The following is a 22,541-nucleotide window of genomic DNA, read 5'->3' as shown; positions in this document are numbered from 1 at the left end:
AGTGATGACTCTACTGAAGTCCACAATACATGCTTTACAGAAATGCTGGTAAGGGACCAGAACCTCCTTTCTCACAAAGTCGCCATTAGCATTCCTTATTGTGCAGAAACTTTTTGGGGTCTAAATGCATCTGCACAGACCAGTTAAAGCTTGGCATCTCTTGTATGTGAGTGAATCTCTGGTCCAGCGCCATTAATCTTCCATTAAAGAGACAGAAAACCCTGCAGCTCTTCAGCTAAGAAACTATTGCTGGAAATAGAATTGTGCCTACAATCAACTCTTCTGTCAGCCACTTTTCATGTGCATTTCCACATCACTTTTACTAGCATTGCCTCTTAGCAGTGTTGCTTTATTACCAAAAATTGCTTTAATACGTTAAAGTCAGCAACAAAAGCATTTAAGTGGCTTATTTTACTGCAATAGCTTTGCAAAATTAAGTGAATATATGCTAAAGAGTAAGTATAGGCCCCTGAGACTGTGACTGCAGCCACTGCACAGAACTACTCCTCTAATGTCCTTCTAATTGTCCTTCTTATATTAACTGCACATTAAAATCTTGCACAGACTTGCTACATGAAAATGAACTTCACATTTCATGAATGCTGTACTTTTGTACATTACACATCAGAGTTGAGGTAGAAATATGTAGGACTCCCTCAGTGCAGTCTAAACACCAACAGCTTTAGAAGTACTATGCAAGGCCCAAATGAAGTAAAATCTACTTAACAAGGTTTCCACCCACAGCCTTTAAGCCACTTGAAAGGTGTAATGAGGTTCTATGCCTCCTAAAATTGTCAGTTACCTTTTTTCTTTCCTATTCTATCCACACATTAACTTCATTAGAATAATTAACCCAGGATTCACTCTTGAAACTGTAAGTTGTTTTGTTTTGCTTTGTTCCTCCAAACTTGCATCAAGCCTTCTTTGACACTTCCCCTCCAACCCCACCACCCCACCACCTCAGTTCATGAACAAAGTTTGCTTAGTTGCAGCTTACGTTTGATATGGACTTGACACCACAGTACCGTATGTTCATATGAACATCTGATAACCTGTGAAACAGAAATCACATCTCCCAGTTTGTAAAGCATTAGCTACCTTCTCTCATATTTGCAGAGACTAAACATATCACTTGCTTAAAAAGGAAAAGTCAAAATCCTCTTTATTATCCTCATCTGTCCCTCCAGATATATCCGAAGCAAAGTATCAGAGGGTCTACATGTGCTAGCCCTCTTTTGTATACAAGCTGAAAAGCCTTTTCAGTTCCCCTCTGACCCCCAGAAGAAACATGCACTTCAAGCTGTGAGCTAGGCCAGGCCAGTGTACTTGAGGTTCTGCTACAGAACAAACATTTGTATCTTGCTCTTTGGAGAATAAGAGCTTCAGGAGACATTTCCAATACATTTCTCCGTAGAGATAACAAACTCCTGCATTTGGGCAAACGAATGACACCAGGATGCAAAGCTGAACACTTGTGTGAGTAGTTTGAGAGATGTGGAACAGAAAGGAGAAATAAACAATTGATTAGATACAGTATTGTTTCAGACAGGGAGGGATTCTTCTCAAGATGTGTGTTCATGCAAGTTCTTGAGTGTAGGTGTCCCCAGTCAGCAGGCAAGACTGCTCGCAGAGCTGCTAGCAGGCACTGCAGCGCTGATGCGAAAGAGCAAAGGTTGTTACAGCACAAGACAGCTTAAAAAGATTCACAGGAAGAAACTGCCCGAAGCTTTTATATTTTAATGACTTGTACTATATTTTCAACAAATTACTTTCTGCAGTACAAATGCACTATCTAGGGACGAGCACTCCATGTCTGGAAAGTATATGAATTGCTAAGTAACAAACACGTCTCCTGACAGCAGAAAACTGGTCCAAAAGTATAATCTGACATTTATTTTTCCTAACAAAATCTAGCTTAGTTAATTCCTATGGGAACTTGTAATATCAGTGTTTCTAATATTGTCGCTTTAAATGTGTGTGCATTGTTGTTCTCAATAAATCAAAAATTTTAACAGAAATGTTAACACAAGCCTTGCAGAAAATTTGGCTGTATTTATTTAAAAACCTCATCACTGTGTAGTGCAGAAAAAAAAAAAAAACCCACCCTGAGTTCTGCAACTAACTGAAATCTTAATGTATTGTTCATATGCTTTATTTAGATTAAAAGACAACTCTCTCCTATAATTCTGCATCTAGTAGGATATGGCAGAAAAAACATAAATGTATCAGTTAACTCTACAGAATATGTCCAAGTATTCAAGAGAGTCTGTAAAAAAGCATTATTCCCAGACTAGGCCTTTACACAGAAGAAATCTTGTAATCCATCAGACAAAAAGAATGCCAATTCCTTCCTGTGTTAAGACTACACGTGAATCCACGTCTATCACTGCATATTCTAAAATACACACCTCATTTGAATTTCTGCCTTTTAACATAGATTTGATGAAACAACATAACAAATCAAAAATGCATACATACTAAATTATTTTACTGTTTATAAATACGGAAAATACAAATCTCAGCCATAGGAGACACAATGCAAAAGATACAGGACTGTTATCAAAACTGCACTGTCAGAGCTGCCCTGTAGCCACTTATAAATACTGGAGGCTGACCTAGGGGTATTTATTGTACAAATAAGTGGATTTCATTTATTTAACTGAGAAGAAGCTGTAAGAAAACAACAACAAAAAATACAGCAGGTCATGGTAAGTCTATCAGCAGGAATTAAAAGGCTTATGAAGATGATACACCCATGCTTAAAAACTGATGTTTTGATACATTTTGTATTTAAACTTTTCTTCGTAAAGCAGATGTGGAGCACTGACTCCCACCGCTGATGCACGCAGCACTGCAGCGCTTGCCTCTGTCAAGGGGAAGTGCTACTTCTCTCAGAACAAGCATTTAGAGAAAAATGACTGTGGCCTGTGCTGGGTCTTTCTGAAAACACTGCTGATGGCAGGCAGTGCAATAGGAAGGAGTAACTGCCTTGTCCAGAAGAAAGGGCAAAGCCTGTTTTCTGTTTCCAGCAGGGCTGAAAGATTTAGAAATATTTTACTTCTATAATCATGTCTAATTAAGGCCACAAGACACTATGAAAATATAACAGTCTAAACCAGAAGTAAACAAACATTTTTCAGTGACCTCTGAAAGTGAATTAACAGATAAATATGACCTGATCACTACATGCTACTTTGATAGCCGCCTTAATCAATTAGGGAATAGATTTTTCTTCTCAACTCAGACGTGGAATATTAATATAGGCCATATAAAATATTATTTGAATTATTATAAAAAACCTGATTGAGAAATTAGGGTTTATTGTTGTATCATGGCTTAATCTTGATTTATTTTATTGAAAAGAAATACAAACTTGAATACCATGAGAAATTACTTGTGCTTAACACTTTTGTGAATTGTAAGGTTATAAACATCAATTCTAAATTTAGATTATTTTTATCAAATATGGACCATACATGTAGGCAGACTTGACACTACAAAAAAGGCAAGAATTAAATACCTTTGTACAAGACTCTCTCTTTGCTTTAACAGCCGCAAGCAGAAGGACTGGTATGCTACTCTTCATAGTTATAAAACACATTGAACTAGAATTGGGTGAGAAATGTTTTCATCTCTCAAGAGACAGCTCAAGATTTCAAAATGTTCTCTCTAAACCTGATTTTTTTTTTTTTAAATTTGAACTGGTAATTAAAAAAAAAATAAATCGGTAACCACAAACAAAAGTTAGCTCTGGTACTTCTGAGTCAACTGTGTCAAGACATTCATTACAGCGAACTACTCTGCTACTGCCACCACTTAGCATTTACACATGAAGTCTTTAATTATAAAACAATTTATCAGTTTGAAAGTACTACTGCATTCAAAATAAGCACTCTGAGACAAGTACCTTTTGGGGCGTTTAACCACTGTAGTCAACTTATAAGAACAATGCTACTAATTGGAGGTAAAAAAAAGACCTTGCTCCCTAAGTATTAGGGTGAACTCGTGAAAGTTACATTCATTCTTTTGCTGTTCTTCAACTTTGCACCCTGATGACATCTGCTGACTTCAAATCCATTTCTTCCTCTTGTTCAGTGCAGGTGTAATTCTCTTCAAAGCAGATTGATATAGTTTGGGGCAGAGGGGGAGGGGAGTTTTAACTTAGAAATCTTGTAGCAGGAACTCAAAATTTAGTGATATAAGCAAGAAATAGAAATGCCATAGCCACTGAAGAGAAGACATGCGGCATTGCTTACTTAAAGCCCCATCCTGTCCCCCCAAGGACAATAGCTGCTACCAGGATGGCACCAGCGATGGAGCCTATTATAAGATTGGTGGCACTAGGACCTGTGATAAAGGATTATGGTAAGACAGACATAAGAACCAACCACTTTATTCACATTAAGTGAAGCAACTGAAGGGTAGTCAAACAATTCAAGGAATACAGACAGCACACACAAGGTGATGTCTCTAGACGATTTCGGCAAGCCCAACTTACTCTTCTTTAACAGTAAGAATGAACAAAGCTGTTGGTCTCTACATTGTGCTATGCTGACATCTACCATAGATAAAAATCTAGTATTAGACAGTAAATTCCATTGTGACTTACTCCATTACCTAGTGAATGAACTGTCAGCTGAGGACACTAAGATATTTATGAATAAGTCCTTAAAGGAAAAAGTATGAATGCTGTTTTGTGACTGCAGCAAATGAGAAAGAAAAAAAAATAAAATCAAAAAGCCTAACTTTTTTCATGGAGATCCTGAAAGGTGGTAGTTATTTTAATTTGAGCAGAAAGCATCTAGCACCACTTGCTAATCGGAGTTCAGACTCCCCACAGTTACGTCAATGCTACCTTTACAGATAATTGTTTGACAAAAGCAAAGGATTATATAATAAGGAATAAAAATTGAAATAAAAGCTGTATTCCCATTACGCTTTCCAAACATCAAAGCATCTCTTCATCATCCTCAAGAAACTACTTAACAACAAAGTGGGGAAGGGTGGAGCAGGAAAAAAGAGCAACAAAAAGCAGCAGCACAAAATATGTTTGGGCAATTTTCTGAAGAGGGCAAGAGAACACCTAAATAATATACTCATAATTGACCCTTAAGTGCTCTATTTACACAGGGTGGAGGAAAACTGACAATAGGTCTGTACAAAAACTTCCTATTGAGCAGTCTTTGATGTAAAGCTAATTGCATCTAAGCTCAAGGCAAAATGAGACCAACCCAATAGTTCTTTTACGGCATATTGCACGCTTTCTGTTTAAACATTTACATATTCAGGAATAGCCTTCAAAAACACTTCTTACCTCCTATCCCACTCTCCCCAAACCAACACTTCTACACAGCAACCGAAATTTTCCTATTTTAAATGTTCTGAAACTGGGTTTGGAAAAATGACAGCTAACAAGGAAGAAGAAGGAGCAGCCAGAGATCAGCAAAGGAAAGAGAAAGGGCAGCTGCACAACGGAACATTTTAAGCTGTTAGGTCGGTATCACAAAACCTTCTGCCTAGTCCCAGATGCTACAGTAAGTATGTGTCCTAAATTTTAAAACTTACTGCAGTGACCTAACTTCATTGCATCCATTACACATTTCCCGTATCAGTGCTTCTGGAAATCAGATCAGCTAAAAGAAAACCAAGTTTTAAAAATTGCTTCCTGCAATTCCTACACAAAGAGTATTGAGGAATATGAGTAAAAGACTTGGACTGAAACAGAAATATAATGAGCTTTACAGACATGAGCAGTGCACAAATTTGACAACAATAATTAAAAGGTAGTTCTTCACAATTTGGAAGAACATATCTTACTTGGACTTACCTTTAAAGTCACACCTGGCTCAAATCAACAGGAGTGAGCATGGTGGGAGGTACACAAATGCCACTCCACAGGCATTATATTCCCAATAAAGGCTTGCTTTCAACAGCAGCCTGAGGAGCTACTGACTCAGATCTATGGCTTACTCTGGATTTTATCAAATGATTGCACACAACAAAAGACTGAAAACACAGCAACTAATTTATCTGTAATAAATTTTACAAGCCTTGAAAAATTCTAAAGCTGATTTCTTCCAAGCCACAGAATGCTCTCTTCCCACAAAAGAGGTACAATGATTAACACAGTCATAACTTAGATAAGGATGTACCAAATGGCCACTCTTCTACATCTCTCTTACTACGTTCCCTGGTTATTAAATGTTTGGGGAAAAAAATAAAAATTCATACTGCACATCCATTCCACAAACAGCAGTTTGTTCTTTCAATACAGGAAACCCAATATTGGTTTTATTTACTATAAACATGGAAGAATTCAATCCAAATTTAAACAGAAGAGAATCATATGCAAAACAATTAGGTTCAGGTAATAGAAAAGCCACTAAAATTGCGTTAAGTATAAATAGGTTCTCATAAAAACTTTTCGTATCTGACCCAATTTTACAAGGTGTCAGTGATTAAAGTACTGATGTTCATTTTTAACACAAACCCCCTGCTGAAAAATAAATGCCTGTAAGAATTAGGCTGTCTGCTAGAGAGAGCCTAAGAGCAGAGAAAATGATAGCTGGCTGTGGATAAAGGCATGTCCATTCCTCTGGAATAATTTTAAAACTGCTTCACAGCATGCTGGGAGTGGCTGTTCCTACAAAGGCAGAGGAACAGCTATTTTTCCTAGTAAAAAAACTGAAAAGGCTACATTCAAGGTAAAATTTCACTGATAATCAACGAGACTATAATCTCATTTCTGACTTCAATATAAAAACAAAGCTGGTGAAATACTTATGATTACTAAACAGCAACCATTTGTTTACCAGAACAGAGTCCTCCAGTTAATGAATTCCAGTTTTGAAATACAGATTTACGAGGATTATTGGTAAACTGTTTTAAAGACCGTAACAGACTGTGCACATAAAAGTACTTACAATGGGGCTACTTTTACATGTTATACCTTATGGATGTACGCCTTATGTTTTACTAAGCATTATCAATAAATAAATCATAAATAAATTTAATAAATCAGAATTTTTCTACCAGTATGAAGCCCATTTTGCATCAGCTCACTTTAATTAGTGACATTATGAAGAAAAATATAAATCAATTATGTTTCAGCTAAATGAGGTTCTCTAGTCCTTGGGACTTGGATGCTTGACATAATACAAGCAAACAGAAAGTATGAGGGAAGTTTTAACCACCACCGTACTGTGAGGTCATTTACCATCCAGACTATCACAAGACGCAACACTTCTGGTATACTTGTTCCTTCTGTCACACTACTGCTGTAACCTGCAGGCACAGATTTATGAGGAGGAAGCTCCTGCAACTAACTGCAGCGTAACTGCCTGGCACACCACCCCTTCCCGCAAGGCGCTATCTGCTTTGGCACGGCCATTGCATCATCCCTAGTCATCTTTTAGGACCCTGACAAGAATCCTACTGAATTAAACTGCGTTAAAACAGAACACACCTTTAATTTCAGTGGACTTCAGACTATTCCCTAAATCTTCATCATCATCAGACAGATTCTACAAGAATTAATATACACTGCTTTGAAACTCCGCTAGTTGTAGAAGAGGCAAGTTTACTGCAGATTGTCCTGCAAGTAACAACACACTGGTGGTTTGACATTTTCTCTTCTTGCCTGTCACTTTGCAAGCCAAATCCTCTAGCTGAAGTTATCAAAGCTAAGTATCCACTTTAGGATGAAATCTGGAAAAAAAAAAAAGACTGCCATTTTGTCCCCCGTGATTACTAAAACAAATTCATAAAGCATTAAGTAAATAGAGTTATTTTAGCACTTTGAAGAAAAGTTTGCAATTTGCAAGTAAAGTGGAAGAAGGGCAGGACCTGGCATCAGGTTATGATGAACAGAACCTCGCCTGCAGCCATGGTGGTAACAGCTACTGGGGCCTCAAGAGCATTAGGACAGAGAAGCTATTTGTGCTCCCCATGTGCTTTCTTTAAACCAAGCAACACAAAGTAGCAGTGGCTTGCCTTGAATGTGAATTTTTATCTGAAGCAATCAGAGGACAGAGAAAAGACTGATGGGATCCAGGAAACTAGAGTGCATAGAAACAAAAATAAGAATGAGTCAGGTAGTGAGTGATAAGAGAAGAAAGATTAAGAAAAGATGGAATTAGAGCAGAAGGATAGAGGATCAAGAGCAAATGGTCAGAGATGTTGGTGAGAGCTGAGTGGATTGAGACAGCAGGTAAGGGAAGTTAAAAACAGAAGGGTACAAGGCAGAATTGAAAGCAGAGGGCAAATGGTCCTCAACATGTAGGTAAATAAATACTCTGTTCCAGAATCTGGGTTCCAAACCTCTACAATCCTCAGTCTTCAATTTTTTAGCAAACAGCTGTAAAACACAGATGTGATCTTTCTCAAGCAGATGATCTATTACCTTCTTCCTTCTATTTGTTTTTCTAATCAGTTGTCCTCTGCGAGTGCAAAGGTCTCTACTCTTCTGAGAATCTAAGAGGAGTTTCGTGTAACAGTCCAGTTCAGCAAAAGCTAAAAAGGTTGTATCTAGAGCTGCAAACTCAGACACACAAAATGCTGCCTACCAGAAGACTGCCTATGTAGCCTTAATTAAAACTGTACCTGAAAGCTTTTTCAGAGCCTGACTGGAAATCACAAATGGGTTATGATTCCCCCTTCAGAGAGATGGCACTGTCACACAACAGAGGTAATATATAGATAGTATTAGAAACACAGTGAAGTTTGAAATCTCAGAAGAGCAGAACACCACCATTTATTCTGTAGTTTGAACAGTGAATATAGAATGAAGAGAGTTCTTACATGGGCATTTTTATACGTGCATATATACATACATATACACACACATAAAAATCATATCCACTGTTAAAATTGAGGTAGTGGGCTAAAACTTAAGATTACAGTTTCCTAAAACTATGAAAAGACAGTAAAAATTGCTCATACATATTTTTTACATATGAATTCTATACTTCAGCATTCTACTGCCTTGAGGTAACAGAATCCTAGCAACAGAACATTCAGAAGCTTTACTATAAAACTAGCTGTCTATACTCTTATCATCAGCTTTTATCTTCCTACCTAAATCATGTGGCCTATTATTAGACTGAAAGCCCCACAGATTGTAACAATTTCTGATTTTATAAAACGGCCCACGTTACTCAGTCTATTTTGCAAAATAATCACTAAATTCCATTTCCTCCCATTATTATTATAATTTGGTGTAATGGAAACATTTAGACATTTAATTTTACTGTGACAATGTGAAAATTCACAAACTTAATTGTTTTATGCCCCACATTATCCCAGACAGGAGAAGGTTCAACACTGCATGAGCAAACCACATGACACAGACACAGTCAAATCACATGACAAATACAGTCACCACATGACAAAGCTAACAGGGTAATACACAGAGGGCTTGGGTGCATACGGTTACCTCACACACTAGGCACCAAACATAAAACTCAAACTAAGAAAAATGCTTACTCTATTCCCCACCCTGTGCCTCCAAAAATCACCCCCAAGGCCAGAATGGTCCCTGCCACTGCACCTATTAGCCTGTTAGTGGCCATGCTCACTGTGTGGAGGGAAAAGGGAAGATTTTTTAAGGAAATGATCACATATATGTCTGAAATGAAAACATGAAATAATTCCTCAAAGGACTATTTTACGTTATAATCCAAATTCAAACCTCCTAACAAACCTTTATGTAAATACAGTAGATTTTAAAACTTTGAAATTAGCTAGATTTGGTTTTCTTTGAATGCTTACAAACATTTCAGTGAGAAGTTTCCCTGTAAATTTAAGACTATTCCTTTTAGCTTGTGGTTCTATTACTTACTTGAAAAGGGAATAACCTACTGCTTATTTAAAACAGCCAAAATGTAAATAAATCGCCAATAAGAAAAATTCCTTTTGCTCACCAGAAACTTACTGTATCTGTAATTTAACTAAGCAAATGAAAACTGTTTGTCTGGAAAGAGTTCGGTCGCAGGAAAAGAAAAAACTCCAACTTTTTAATTCATCGTTTACTAATCAGTAGTATTTTCCTTTGTTACTGCATTTATCAACAGGACGCTCTCTTTATCTGTATGACCTAAAGAGAGATAATATTTAAAAGGAAAAACCTACTCTGGAAACATGTTGCAGTTAACACCCTGGAATTTCCACATATTCAGCTAGTCTCTCGAGACACTGAGGCCTTATTTTTCATTTTTTAAGGAAACTCTTTTGATAGATTCACTGAGTCATAATAAACCACAAAGAAGCAGCTAAATTCCCTGTCTAACGGGAACTTTTCCACGGGACAAAATCTTTATATGTAGTCTTCATGCTGAATAAAGTCTGTTTTGAAATGGTTTAATAATTTTTTCCTGTTTCATAAATATACACAAACACACACACACACTTGAGACGTAAGTTTTATATTAGAAAAACAAATACACACTATACTATTCCACTAGTCAAACAAAGGCCTAATTCTGCAAATGAAATTGCAAAGGAAGAATCTTGGATGCATATGGAGTTCTACTGATTTCAAACTACTAGTCAACATTCTAAAAGAATCCAAAGTTTCTGCAATAGCCAAAAACTATCAGCAAGAACTCTGTCTTCCCAAAACTGCTAGCCTGCTGTGTAGGTCTACTAGTGCAGGATACAATAGGCTGCTGAGTTTAGAGTAATTCAAGACTCATGTATTAATACCAACATAATTAAGAACCACTAATTTTTTTAATCCTGCAGTATGGAACCAAAAGCCATTGATGGGTGATGGAAAGGTCTGAAAAGTGCAGCAGGAGTTGCAGCCAACTGTCAATTATCATAATAATATATAAATAAATAGCAATACTTTCTAGCTATACATGCTCTAATTGTAGTAAGAAAAATGCTTGGATTTACAGGGTAAAAAATCTTAAATCTATTAGGTGAATTTTCACATCATGAATGTTCTGTTTCTGAAATGTAACAAAACTCAAATTTAGAGCTAAGGAACAACAAGTATTTTGGTTTCTGCCTCAGCCCTGTAAACTGGCATATGATATGGGAAATACTGGTAATAAGGGGAAAAAACTTCACGGAAACTAGTACATTGGATCTTCACAATATAGAAAACTATTTCTGTAATCTTCTGACATCTTCTCACAAAGGGATTCCTCTATTAGCACACCAAAAGAGATTAATGTAGCTGTCAGCATTCCGGCTCCTAAATTAATTTCTAGGTGCCTCAACATCAATAAATTACTGTAACAACATAAGTAAAAATAATCCATCTTTTGAAATCATTGAGCCACCTTGTACAAAAACATAATCTGGCTTTTTGCAGAGGACTCCACTGAATAATGCAGTCTAAACTTTATGTCTGTACCTAGTGGCAGAAATCCATGAAGACACTATTCATTTAAGACTTTTCCCCAGAATATTTCAGCATCGATGTATTAATTTTCAAAAAGGTAATTCCATTCCGAATTTGATGAGTTAATTTGAATTACAAAAATCTAACTGAGATAAGTGTACCTTTTGTGTTGCCTTTCCTACAGACCTTTTTACAGAGGAGGGAATTATTTCTTACCTACAGGATTTGGAAATAAGCAATATAAAATTAATGCACTGTGTGTCACAGCTGTAAATACTGCTCTCCACATCCACACACAAAGAGAAGTAATCAGCCCTATAGTGCTGTTCTCCACTATTTTTTTTAAGACTCTGTAAGCAGTGTTCCAGAGTTAGGAAGGTTTTTATGGGAAATGGAATGACAAGCAGTTTTGTAAGTCAGGGTACAAACCAGGTAGCTCTACAATGAACAGTGGTGGGATTTAGGAGTCCAGGAAGCACCTGCACAGATTCCCTAATGCAAATCTGGACTGTTCTAGAGAGCCTCCTTCACAGTGGTAACTTGTTTTAAGACGATCTCTTCAACAGTTCTTGGTAAAGGTCTACCGGAACCATTCTGCTAAGGGGCAAAAGAATAAGGCACACAAGACAGAAGCAGAGCCATTCTGGAGGGACACACCAAAAGCCTGTCCTCCCTTGAAATCCTGTCCCCCTTGGATATTTTAAAGCATAATCAAATTAGAGATTGAGTTCTAAGGATTACATTTAAAAAAAACCCTTTATCTTCTTTTCATCAGCCTTGCATAAGGCACAGAAGGACCTGGAACCGGGACATAGCAGAAAAACTTTTGTCTGCGTTTCTCAGTTGTTTGTTGGGAACTTTATCTGTAAATGCGTAACACTGGATAAATATAGTCTGATGCTGGACAATGTCCTTATGACACGAAAGACATAAAAAATTGCACAGCACAATTCAATGACATTCTTTGGCAGAGAAGTCAGAGAGAATCTCAAGTGCTTTTCTTCCTCTTTGAAAAACTTTTTTCACGAATTATTTCCTCAGTAGGAATTTACACTTCATATGCAGTTGAAATACCTATTAAATACATAAGAGTAAGCAATAATAGTTGTTACGAATAATGTAAGTCCTCTTATTAATTTATTTCTTCTTCCTCCCATTGAAATATGATTTCAGAGAAACAAAAGTTTTTTTCACAGGGACATTCCACTTTTCCTTTTTTTATGCCACAGCTCTTTGAATTAGCTGAGAACAACTAAGGGAACTGGAAATCTCTCGTAAAACATAAATACTCAATTATCATATAAATATAAGAGCTACACTTAGATTCTAATCACAAAGAAAATGAGTGTAAAAAATAGAGAATATGGGACAAAAGAAAAACCAAAAAGTACATACCATCATCTACTGAAATCTTCCCCAAATTTAGGTTGGAAAAATTAAAAAGTTTCATCAAGTCTTAAAACAGAAACACCTACTTCATCTACACAAACCAGAATTTTACTACCTGGGTCTAAGCAGGACTGCACAATATTACTCTCTTTCTATATGCTAATTCTACTACCATGTATCACCATAAAAATATCATAAATACTTGAAAGAACATCAAAACTGAAATCACACAAACCCTTGGGTCCTTCGTCCTTCTTGCTACCAGTATCCCTGATAGGATCATCAATACTGCAGTCTGTTCCAGCCCAGGAGAAATTACAAATGCAAGTGGCTTCATTACTACAAACCTGGAAAAGAAAATAAATTACAGCAGTTGGTTTTTAAATACATTTTATTAAGTTTGCTTAACATGCAATTAGGTATGCAATTTAGAGTATGAAACTTATCCATTTATATATTGTAACGATAGCACTGTGTTCAGAATGAGTGTAATATCATAAAACGAGTATAAAATCAATAACCTGAAAGCTTGCTTTAGCCCTGTAAATACACTCAGATGCTAGGAAAAGCAGAAGTGTTCCTGTAGTTCCATAACCATTTGCACTACACAACACCTGCATAGGATTAAAAAAATAACAGAAATTCTCATCCAAAAAACCCTCTATCTAGACTAGTGAGATCTTCACTAACCAACTATCTAGACCTTAAGCCTGGATGTCCAGAAAGAATACAAACATTTCCATTTAAAAGGTTCAAGAGATGATCATGCTTTATAACCTCTCATTTACAGCTTCCTCTCATGTAGAAAAAATAGTAAGGTTTTCATCACTGGTTTTGTCATCATTTCATCATTGTTTTCTAGGGAGCAATAAGGAGTGCTTGCTTATCTTCCAGAAAGAGGAAATAGTTCTTCCTAAGTCTACGTTCAGTTGAATGACCTCGAAAAAAGGACTTAGCACTCACTAAAATTGGCAGTACATTATCAGAGACAGGAAAACCTATCCAACTGACAAAACCTAAAATATCAAATTGAGAGTTAATAGCTATAAACTTTCCATATGAAAAAGAATGGAACACATGGAATATGTTGCTAGAGAGGTTACTAAGGAAAAATCACGACATAAGAAAGAGACACAAAACAAAGAATGGAGTTTTGATTATGGGACTAGAAATGAAGTCAATCATTAGGCATCAGCTAATAATGTCTTCTGGACACTGGAACATAATGTCAAAAAAACAGACAATAACCTACACACTAATGATTACAAGTAGTACATGTGATTTTTTTAATTTAACTTTTATCTCACTGCTTCTTAAAGTATTCACTGAAGAATCTTATCTAGGACGCTGAAGGTAAACACATCTTGTGGCAGGTTTGATCAACTGAAGAATTGTTTTAAAATTATGAGTTGAAATCATCCAAAGCAAAACAAAAAAGGTAACATAGTTCTTTCACCACTCATGCCACTCTCCAAAAGTACCAAGACTGTTTCTAGATCTCCTAGATCCTTTACATACAAATTTTAAAATTTTTCATCTTGATTTTGAACCTAATCCTTTTATCTGAAGCACTGAAATTCATCCTCAATTACACATACCACGAAGAAAAACCAAAAAACTTCTTGTATAAAGTCTAGCCCCTTAGGCAAGTATCTGTCCACTAAAGTCAACATGTGGAAAGGTTTTAACTGATACTGATTAAAGGACTGACAAGCCATGGAAAAGTGAATCTGTTCAGGAAAACATACCTTGCGTCTTAGACAAATGGACTTATGGGTAGAATAAAAATATAACGTGCCTAAATGTAAAATGATACACTTTGTATCTGTTTAAGAAGAACGTATCATCTCTGTTGAGGTCCAACAGTTTAGAATTTTAATTATTGAAGTCACGGGATATAACTCCATGAATAGAGGACCAACTTTATACAGGTGTTAGCATGCATGAAAAAGTTGAACTGAAGATGGCAAGTAGCTTGAAATGTGAGTAGTACGTTACAAAAGTTTACAATTACTAATGTCAAAGCTTTCTTGCTAGTGAGGAAAACAACACTTTGGATATAATTGCAGAACTAATTTGACAACTGCTTTCTAAAATTTTATCTACGCTTTACAGAATGGCAGTCTTCCCCTGAATCTAACATTAGTGTTTTCAGATCAACAGGTCTTAGGAACACTCTCAAGTAGATAATTCCATAGGGTACATTAAGGTCAGATATAACAGAGATAGCTGGAGCAGCTTCGCTGCTCACTCGCAGTTACAGACTCACCCCATGACCAGAACAGACTTTTCCATTAGAACCAATGGGACAGCTGCTTATGTTCAAGGACTGAATTGGCAGGCACTTTTTGTCCAGACACATCATGTGAGGTCCACATGGAGCTCCGTCCTCCACGTAACCTACATCTGTATCATCATCTAAAAGAACATGAGCACCACTAGAAGAAATAAGTTTTAAGACACTATTAGTATTTTGACTGGAGTCTTCTGAAAATATTAAACATGTTAGTATAGATACGAAAGCCTCATACCTTTCTCTCATTCAAGCATTCAAGACAGATTGAACAAAATTATGAAGTTTTTATGTCTGTCCACAGCACTGACAAGGTGTTCCAGCTGTCAGACTAAAAAGAAGTCTAAATAATGGCTTAAATACTCAAAATAGGCACCTTTGGCATTGGGGGGTTTTTGAACAGCCTTTGGTGGGCCATACTTCTTTCTTTTTTTTTCTTTTTTTCCAAATGCTGTGAAATACTATTGCTAGAAAAAAGTTTTAAAAACTAACTTCCCATGTGATGATGTTTAAAAAAAATACTAGTAGAGTAACAGAAGAGTTAAGAAACACTGTTCACTCAGGACCTAACTATGTAAGAGAGTACTCTTAGCATCACAGCAATGTTGCCAATGTCTTTAAAATACAAATCCAATATTGTGCACAGTAGACTAAAACCCATTTACCTGCCCTTTAACTGAACTGCAGCTTAACATCTTATCCTGCAACAACTCTTCAGTTTCCTCCCTCTAAGCCTTCACTTTCCCCACAGCTCTTTCTCCAAGCTATTTCTTCAAAAACATTATGCTTAATCTATGGGTCTTTGGCAATTACAGACTCTCCTGCCCCACTCCCCAAAAAAATGTAATGCTGGGCGTTAAAATCTGAAGTTCTGCTACTGGAGAGATCAAACAGAGTAATCAGGAGCATAACCCATATTTTGCCCTCTTTAAATGTGGAATATTAGCCTTTTCTTTTTTTTAATAAAAATAAATACCACTCAGAATAATGTTTTTGCTATAAGATCTTAATAACCTAAAAATCATACAATTCTACACTTATGTTTATCTTAATTACGTTTGACAAAGCAAAATCATATTGGAACACTGAATTATCTTTTACCTGCAGTCCACTATTCGTCCTTGATGATAAAAAGAATTTGGAATAATTTCTCCTTGAACTTGACCAACTCGTGGAACTCTAGTAAGATTAGTACAGAGCAAAAAGCCACAGAAAACATCGCTGTAAAATGCAAACATAAATCAAAAAGTTACTGGAATAATATTAAGTAAACTTACAAAAAAGAAAGACTGGCAATGATGCTGCTGACCACATTAAGTAATATATTACTATAAGCTGCACGATAGTCTTTCAGAGTACAAGTCTGGAAATAAAGTATTATTTAATACAAATGACAAGAGGCAGAAACAAGTAATCGTTCATTCTAATGCACCACTGAATGTTCACATCAACAAAAAAATTTACTTACGCCCTAAACACAATACAGTACAATAAGAGGAACCAAATTGTACAAAGCTTTGTCATATCAGTTTAAATTACATTTCCCTCTCTCTAGCAGCTTGGACATCATACGTTAATGTGAAGTTTGAATTTTCAATTGAATTTTATTTCCCTGGCAGGACAACGGAACCATAATAACAATTCTTAGCATGCAGTGTGCGTGCCTGAATTTTGGTAAAGAATCTGCTTTATTTGATGTTATATGTGCAGTCTTCAAAAGAAGGATATCAGCTTGAAACTTCCATCTCTTACTCTAATTATCCTAAGTCATAGAAGCAACTGGATGAATGCTGGAAATTGTTAAAATCACAAAAAATTTAAATGGCCCTTCACCTAGACCATTTTTCTGCATCTCTCTACTGACAAAGAAAAGCATTTATATAAATGAGGTTTTAAAGATACAAATATCAGAACACCACTATTCTCATCTAAATATAAAAAAAACCATTAAACAACTTCTTTGCTTATGATCCTATGTTAAAAGTGAATCATGTAATCAAAACAAAAATGCCCCTTGACAAGTACCAGGTAGTCAAAGAAGGAAAACACCACTCCAAGAATGAAATTTTTACATGTATACTTAAAAACTACAAAACAGAAAGTAAATTAGGAGAAATTTACATCTATCCACTAATGATCATTAACTTGAAAAGTAAATTTAGTCAAATATTCATCTAGTAATGATCACATGCAAATGGATCAGTCATCTTCTGTATAGCATCCAAACGTCTAATAGTCCTCTCTGGTCAAAATAAAGGTTGGAACAAACTTCAGAGGAGCATAATCTGGTATCAATCCCAGAGCAAGAGAAAAAGGTGTGTATTTGCAGCCCAATTTATCCCTACCAAGTCTGAGGGTTTTGTGTATTATGAATTTGTGACTTTTTGCTGCCTTGTCCTCCAGCTCCTCTGAATTAAAAAAATCTGGAATCTTTTACAAGCATATTACTGAGCCACCCATGTATTTGTCTGAATGAGCTATGGAACTTTTCTTCAAGATGCAAACCTTGCGAGGGAAAGAAGATTCAAAACAATGCAAAACAAACTGCTGCGACATTCATGAAAACTTAAGATAGTATTAAACCAGTACTAATCTATTTAGATACAAATAATCTCTACCAATCTGAACTTACTGTTTGCTACACTGAATCCATCTGTCTCCATCCTTTCCACAATTTCCTTTTTTTGTGCCTTCGGTATTAAGCTTTTCATAACAAAATTTGTCAGATCCTGAAGACTCTGTTGATGAAGAAAGGAAAAAGGAATGTACTTTCCAGTGGCAACGCTAGATGTTTGAAAACCTGCATCGTTTATTCCAGTAGTTTTCTGCATTTTTTTAATAGAAACCAGAAAACTAAACATGTGTGTACACAGATAGTATTCTCCAGTGACTACACTAGGAACCTAGCAAACTGAACTGAAACACATATGGTCTTCTAAAATAATGCTCAGTCTTCAAAATTTGCTATGAACTTTTAAAAAAGCAATCTCCACAGTGTCTATATTGTCTTCTGCATTTGACTTCATCTGTGGTCTAATTTTGTTCACTTCATAACAGTTGCCCATAGATTTAATCTCGTTGTTTGCACTGCAATTAGTCCTAATCTGTATTTCAGGATATCAAAGATTTCATACATGGCATATACCATAAGCATTTGTTCTGACATCAACTCAGTGTTTATTTTATTTTATATTTTAGGAGTTCACAGAGAAAACATGGTTGAACAGTCAGAGTGTAATTTCTACTGCTTGTTAGGTGTAGAAATCCGAACCAATAGGATTAAAACCACAATTATTTCCTAACCATTTGTTTTTTTCTAAAAATCAATTTAAAAAAGAAAAGCACAACAATACAGAGGAAGATAAAACATTAAAGGTAAATAGTTTCAGTAAAATCACTTGTACAGAAGACAATCCAAGTATTTTAAATTATAGGTGTGTAAGATACACAGAAATTAGTTAACAAAAACATCTATTGCCTTTAATGTTATCAGTAATTGTGAGGTGGCAACATAAAGCTCAAAAAGGCATCAGAAGACACAGGAAATGTTGTCTCCATCCAATTTTACACTTATATAGCCACTTTTGTATTGTACACGACAAACCATAAATGTTAAAACTATATGCCTCCTCTCCCATCTTCCCCAGAATGGAACGATTCTTCTGCCTCAAATAGGCAGTGTCAGCAGTAGCAGTTATGATTAGACAAAATGCACAAGAAAACATTAAGTGATAGAGTACAAAACATCCTGATAGTTGTTGTCTGCTGAAGTGTCTCAAAGTCATTACACAGAGCATTTATGCCCCTCAGCTGCAAGCAAAATCCATTGCAACTGCAATTCTATTTTACTCAACACCTCTGGGCTTAAATTCACACTGTGTATTCAAATTCACACCAATGTACTAATTCTCCTGCCTTGCAGGATGGTATAACATAGAGAGGCAAGGTGGAGAAGCTTTAGCATGAACCACTGCTGGGATAATGGAACTGACAACTGTCATTAAAAAACCCAAAACCACCTGTTTCGAACTATATCAAAAAAAAATCCTCAAACCCGGTTTTGCTCCCCGGTAACAGTAACTCAGAGTTGCCAATATTTTGTATGTTTTCTCACCTAATTCCACCAGAGTCCAGCATTTGCTGCCCTACCTAAGTCTGCAACCACAGAACATCAGAACAATCTTTCATCTCTCCCAAACTCGAAATTTCACTTGGCAATCAAGCCAGTTTCTCATGGCAGTCTACTCTAAGCAGAAAACTGAGCTGAAAACTTCAACTTGCAGTGGGAAGAACAAAAAATAAAAATACTAAAAATACAAAACAAAGGCAGGAATGAACCAGAAATAGAATACATTTAAGGTAGTTAAAGTCAACCTACTAGATCCCCAGATATATTTGCACTGATTATCTCTTGTCTTGCATTCACCATTATAGCAACGACCCTAAACAAAACACAACATGTTAGTAATGAGAACTGAACGCTACTTAATTTCCTTCCCCTCCACCAACAAATGTCTCATTTTGATTCTTCACACACATATTCGGATATATAACAGTTTTCATGAATTTGGGTAGATGGAGTGCACGTTCTGGCCCAGATTCTACAAGTCAGTTGGTGTCTAATATGTACTGACATTTCAGCAGCTGCTTTATACTTCTCATTTACATAGTTGTAAAGAACTTATTAACATGGAGTGTAATAAAAGATCTACATGTAAAATGTGAAGACACCAAGCAGATTTTACTCAAAGTAAAATTTTTTACTATTCATAGAGTGCATAAAACACATGCAACACTGATGTCCAAAAGACAAAATTTATGAAGAAATATGGAAGACAGGATTAAAAAGAAAAAAAACCCAAACTTGTGTTTGGTTGATTTCTATTTGCTGATGTGCAGGGATTTTAAAACACTGCATACCTGATTAGAATCACAGGCATACCCATCTTGCTTATGAAGATTTGGTGGACACTGAAAAAAATTAAGATTTTTTTCTTTAATCATGTATACTGTAGTAATCCATCAAAGGATCACATCTAGAATCTTCCCAGTTTTAAAAGACAATCGCACAACATACAAAAGGGATAGATAACATCATTAGTGCAGGAAACTTTATAGCTACAAATACAAATGTAAAAATTAACATCTTGAGCCATGAAATACAAGGTTTTATTCTAACTTTCTGCATATTCCAAGTAGAAATTAAGGAGGTGAAGCAAGATGAAAAGCAAAACAGATGTGTTCAGTAACGGGATATTTGGTAGTTAATACTGGAGCCATGTGTTTGCAACACTGCCTCTGCGTTCATTCCAGTTCCACTAAAAAAGTAAGTGAGCATCTAGTTGTAGACTACCAGTCTAGTGGTTATAAAGCTGTGGATTTTTTTTATAATGTTAATTATCATGTTCTCTTGGCATTGGAAACTTTTTGGGGATGAACAAGTCATTAGGTTCAGAAGCCTCAGATTACTAAAGCTAGGAGCAGACCGTTCTCAAATCTTTTTCTCATCAAAAAGGTACACGTGAGGATCTGGAGAGGGTACGTTGCGGCAATATACCATATTAGCCAGTACTTTCCAAGCAGCCTTTCTAGCTTAAGAAAGCCCTCCTCCCTCCCATTAAGAATGTTCCATCTACAGAATAAAAGACTTAGAATAAAATCTTAACAATAGCTACTTATCTGTAAGTCTGGATGTCTCAGACGACAAAATAAAAAGAGGTTACTGTTAATTTATTGGCATCTATAATTACAGTCAATGCCCAGAGAGAGACATGATCTATCCTGAATTTCTTCAAAGCTAAGAACTTGATGCAGTAGATGACTGCAGCACTTGTGAAATTTTTATATAACCTTGAAGCCAAATACTCAATATTGATAAGGAGCATTTATCACCTTAAGTGTCAAAGTTGCTGTGAAAATGGAAGACGTAAAGAATGTTGACTACTTCAAAGAACTCAAGTTAAAACAACCTTTTGGTTGCTGTTTAGTCCTATATTTTGAGTATTAGCCAAACGTTTTCAAGAGAAATGCGCAAGATCCACAACTTTTAAAATTATCATACATGTGCACACTCTTAAAAAACATAACATTTTATACTAGTCTTATGAAGAGCAGCTGAGGGAACTGGGGTTGTTCAGCCCGGAGAAAAGGATGCTGAGGGGAGACCTTATCACTCTCTACAGCTAACTGAAAGAAGGTTGTAGTAAGGTGGGTGTCAGTCTCCTCTCTCAAGTAGCAAGTGATAGGACAAGAGGAAACAGCCTCAAGTCAGGGGAGGTTTAGATTGGGTATTAGGAAAAATTTCTTCACCAAAAGGGTCATCAAGTACTGGAACAGGCTGTCCAGGGAAGTGGTGGAGTCACCATCCCTTGGAGGTATTTAGAAGACATGTAGATGTGGGGCTTAGGGACATGGTTTAGCGGTGGACTTGGCAGTGTTACATTCATGTGCTGGACTTGTTGATCTTAAGGGTCTTTTCCAACCTAAATGATTCTATGATTCTATACTCAATTAGTTGTAATTTTCTACATGTATATTTTGAACACATTTAAATCTTTATGTCATAAAATCTTACTGTTATTACCTTTGAATCCATTCACATTTGCAGTATGTTCTTAGTACTTACACTATAGACCAGGCAAATATTAAAGGAGCACAAATACTATACAGATACACAAAACCCCACAAGTTTTAAAAAGCAAATAAAACTACAGAAGTCATATTTTTAGTCCACTTAGATTAATATTTTTCTTTGAGTTTATGGTAGTTTATTCTTATGTTTAAAAAATACTGTTAGGATTAAAAAATAACCCCCACAATTATTTTGGGTATATGAGTGTGCAGTTTGTTAATCCAGATTTTCCTCTTAAATTGTTATAAAAATGAGTGCAAACAAACATCTACAGTGTAAGCAGAGAAAGCTTCTGCATACATACCTGGCCAGAATCTCCAGTGCAGAACTCTGCAATATCACATTCATTCACCGCATATCGACAGTCATAGCCTCGTGGGAAAAACTATAAAATGAAGAATACAGTTCAGAACTATGATTGTGTCTACATAAGATGTTCCTTTTTATTCTACATAAAACACACTTTGAACTATAACAGGCTGCACATGACTTCCATGGACAACTGAAAACAACAATAGATATACTGCAGCAACACTCACAAGACATGATGTATTACAGCAGGGCCCATCACTACAGTGAGCTCCATTAGAAAGGGAGCACTTCTTACAACAGTCTGCATAGCATTCCTGGAGAAAAAATAAAGTGAAATTTTTAGGTTTTCATTTTCAGTAAGTTTTTTTCTTCACGATCTTTCCAGCACACTGCTACATACCAGCAGACAAAAGATTCAGTTCAGCACTAATGACTTGAAATTAACAGCTGGAAGAATCCTTTGCTCAAATACTAAACTAAAGGGAAAACAGTGACATATGCTCTAGCAATAAGGGGATTCACACCTTCTGAAGCCTTGTCACAGGTATGGAATAATAATAGCCTGT

The 22,541-nt window shown here is 36.1% G+C and overlaps 1 protein-coding gene across 6 annotated transcripts in view; it reads right to left on the bottom strand.

Annotated features, from left to right (window-relative positions):
• ADAM23 (ADAM metallopeptidase domain 23) overlaps positions 1-22,541 on the bottom strand; it is an 87,056-nt gene that overhangs the window by 6,340 nt on the left and 58,175 nt on the right. For 2 of the 6 annotated variants that reach the window (XM_074911165.1, XM_074911171.1), the window contains 10 exons: positions 22,203-22,289; positions 21,968-22,048; positions 19,953-20,003; positions 19,411-19,474; positions 17,665-17,770; positions 16,134-16,253; positions 15,009-15,177; positions 12,975-13,086; positions 4,257-4,347; positions 998-1,052 (listed from right to left, as the gene is read on the bottom strand). In XM_074911165.1, the coding sequence (XP_074767266.1) occupies positions 998-1,052; positions 4,257-4,347; positions 12,975-13,086; positions 15,009-15,177; positions 16,134-16,253; positions 17,665-17,770; positions 19,411-19,474; positions 19,953-20,003; positions 21,968-22,048; positions 22,203-22,289 (936 nt within the window). Of the gene's footprint in view, positions 1-997; positions 1,053-4,256; positions 4,348-9,483; positions 9,575-12,974; positions 13,087-15,008; positions 15,178-16,133; positions 16,254-17,664; positions 17,771-19,410; positions 19,475-19,952; positions 20,004-21,967; positions 22,049-22,202; positions 22,290-22,541 lie in introns of all 6 variants that reach the window. The other 4 variants (XM_074911168.1, XM_074911166.1, XM_074911170.1 and 1 more) reach the window with 4 other exon arrangements.

Source organism: Athene noctua, chromosome 7 (assembly GCF_965140245.1).
Source record: "Athene noctua chromosome 7, bAthNoc1.hap1.1, whole genome shotgun sequence".
NCBI classification, from domain to species: Eukaryota; Metazoa; Chordata; class Aves; order Strigiformes; family Strigidae; genus Athene; species Athene noctua.
This window is presented reverse-complemented; position numbering and strand designations above follow the sequence as displayed.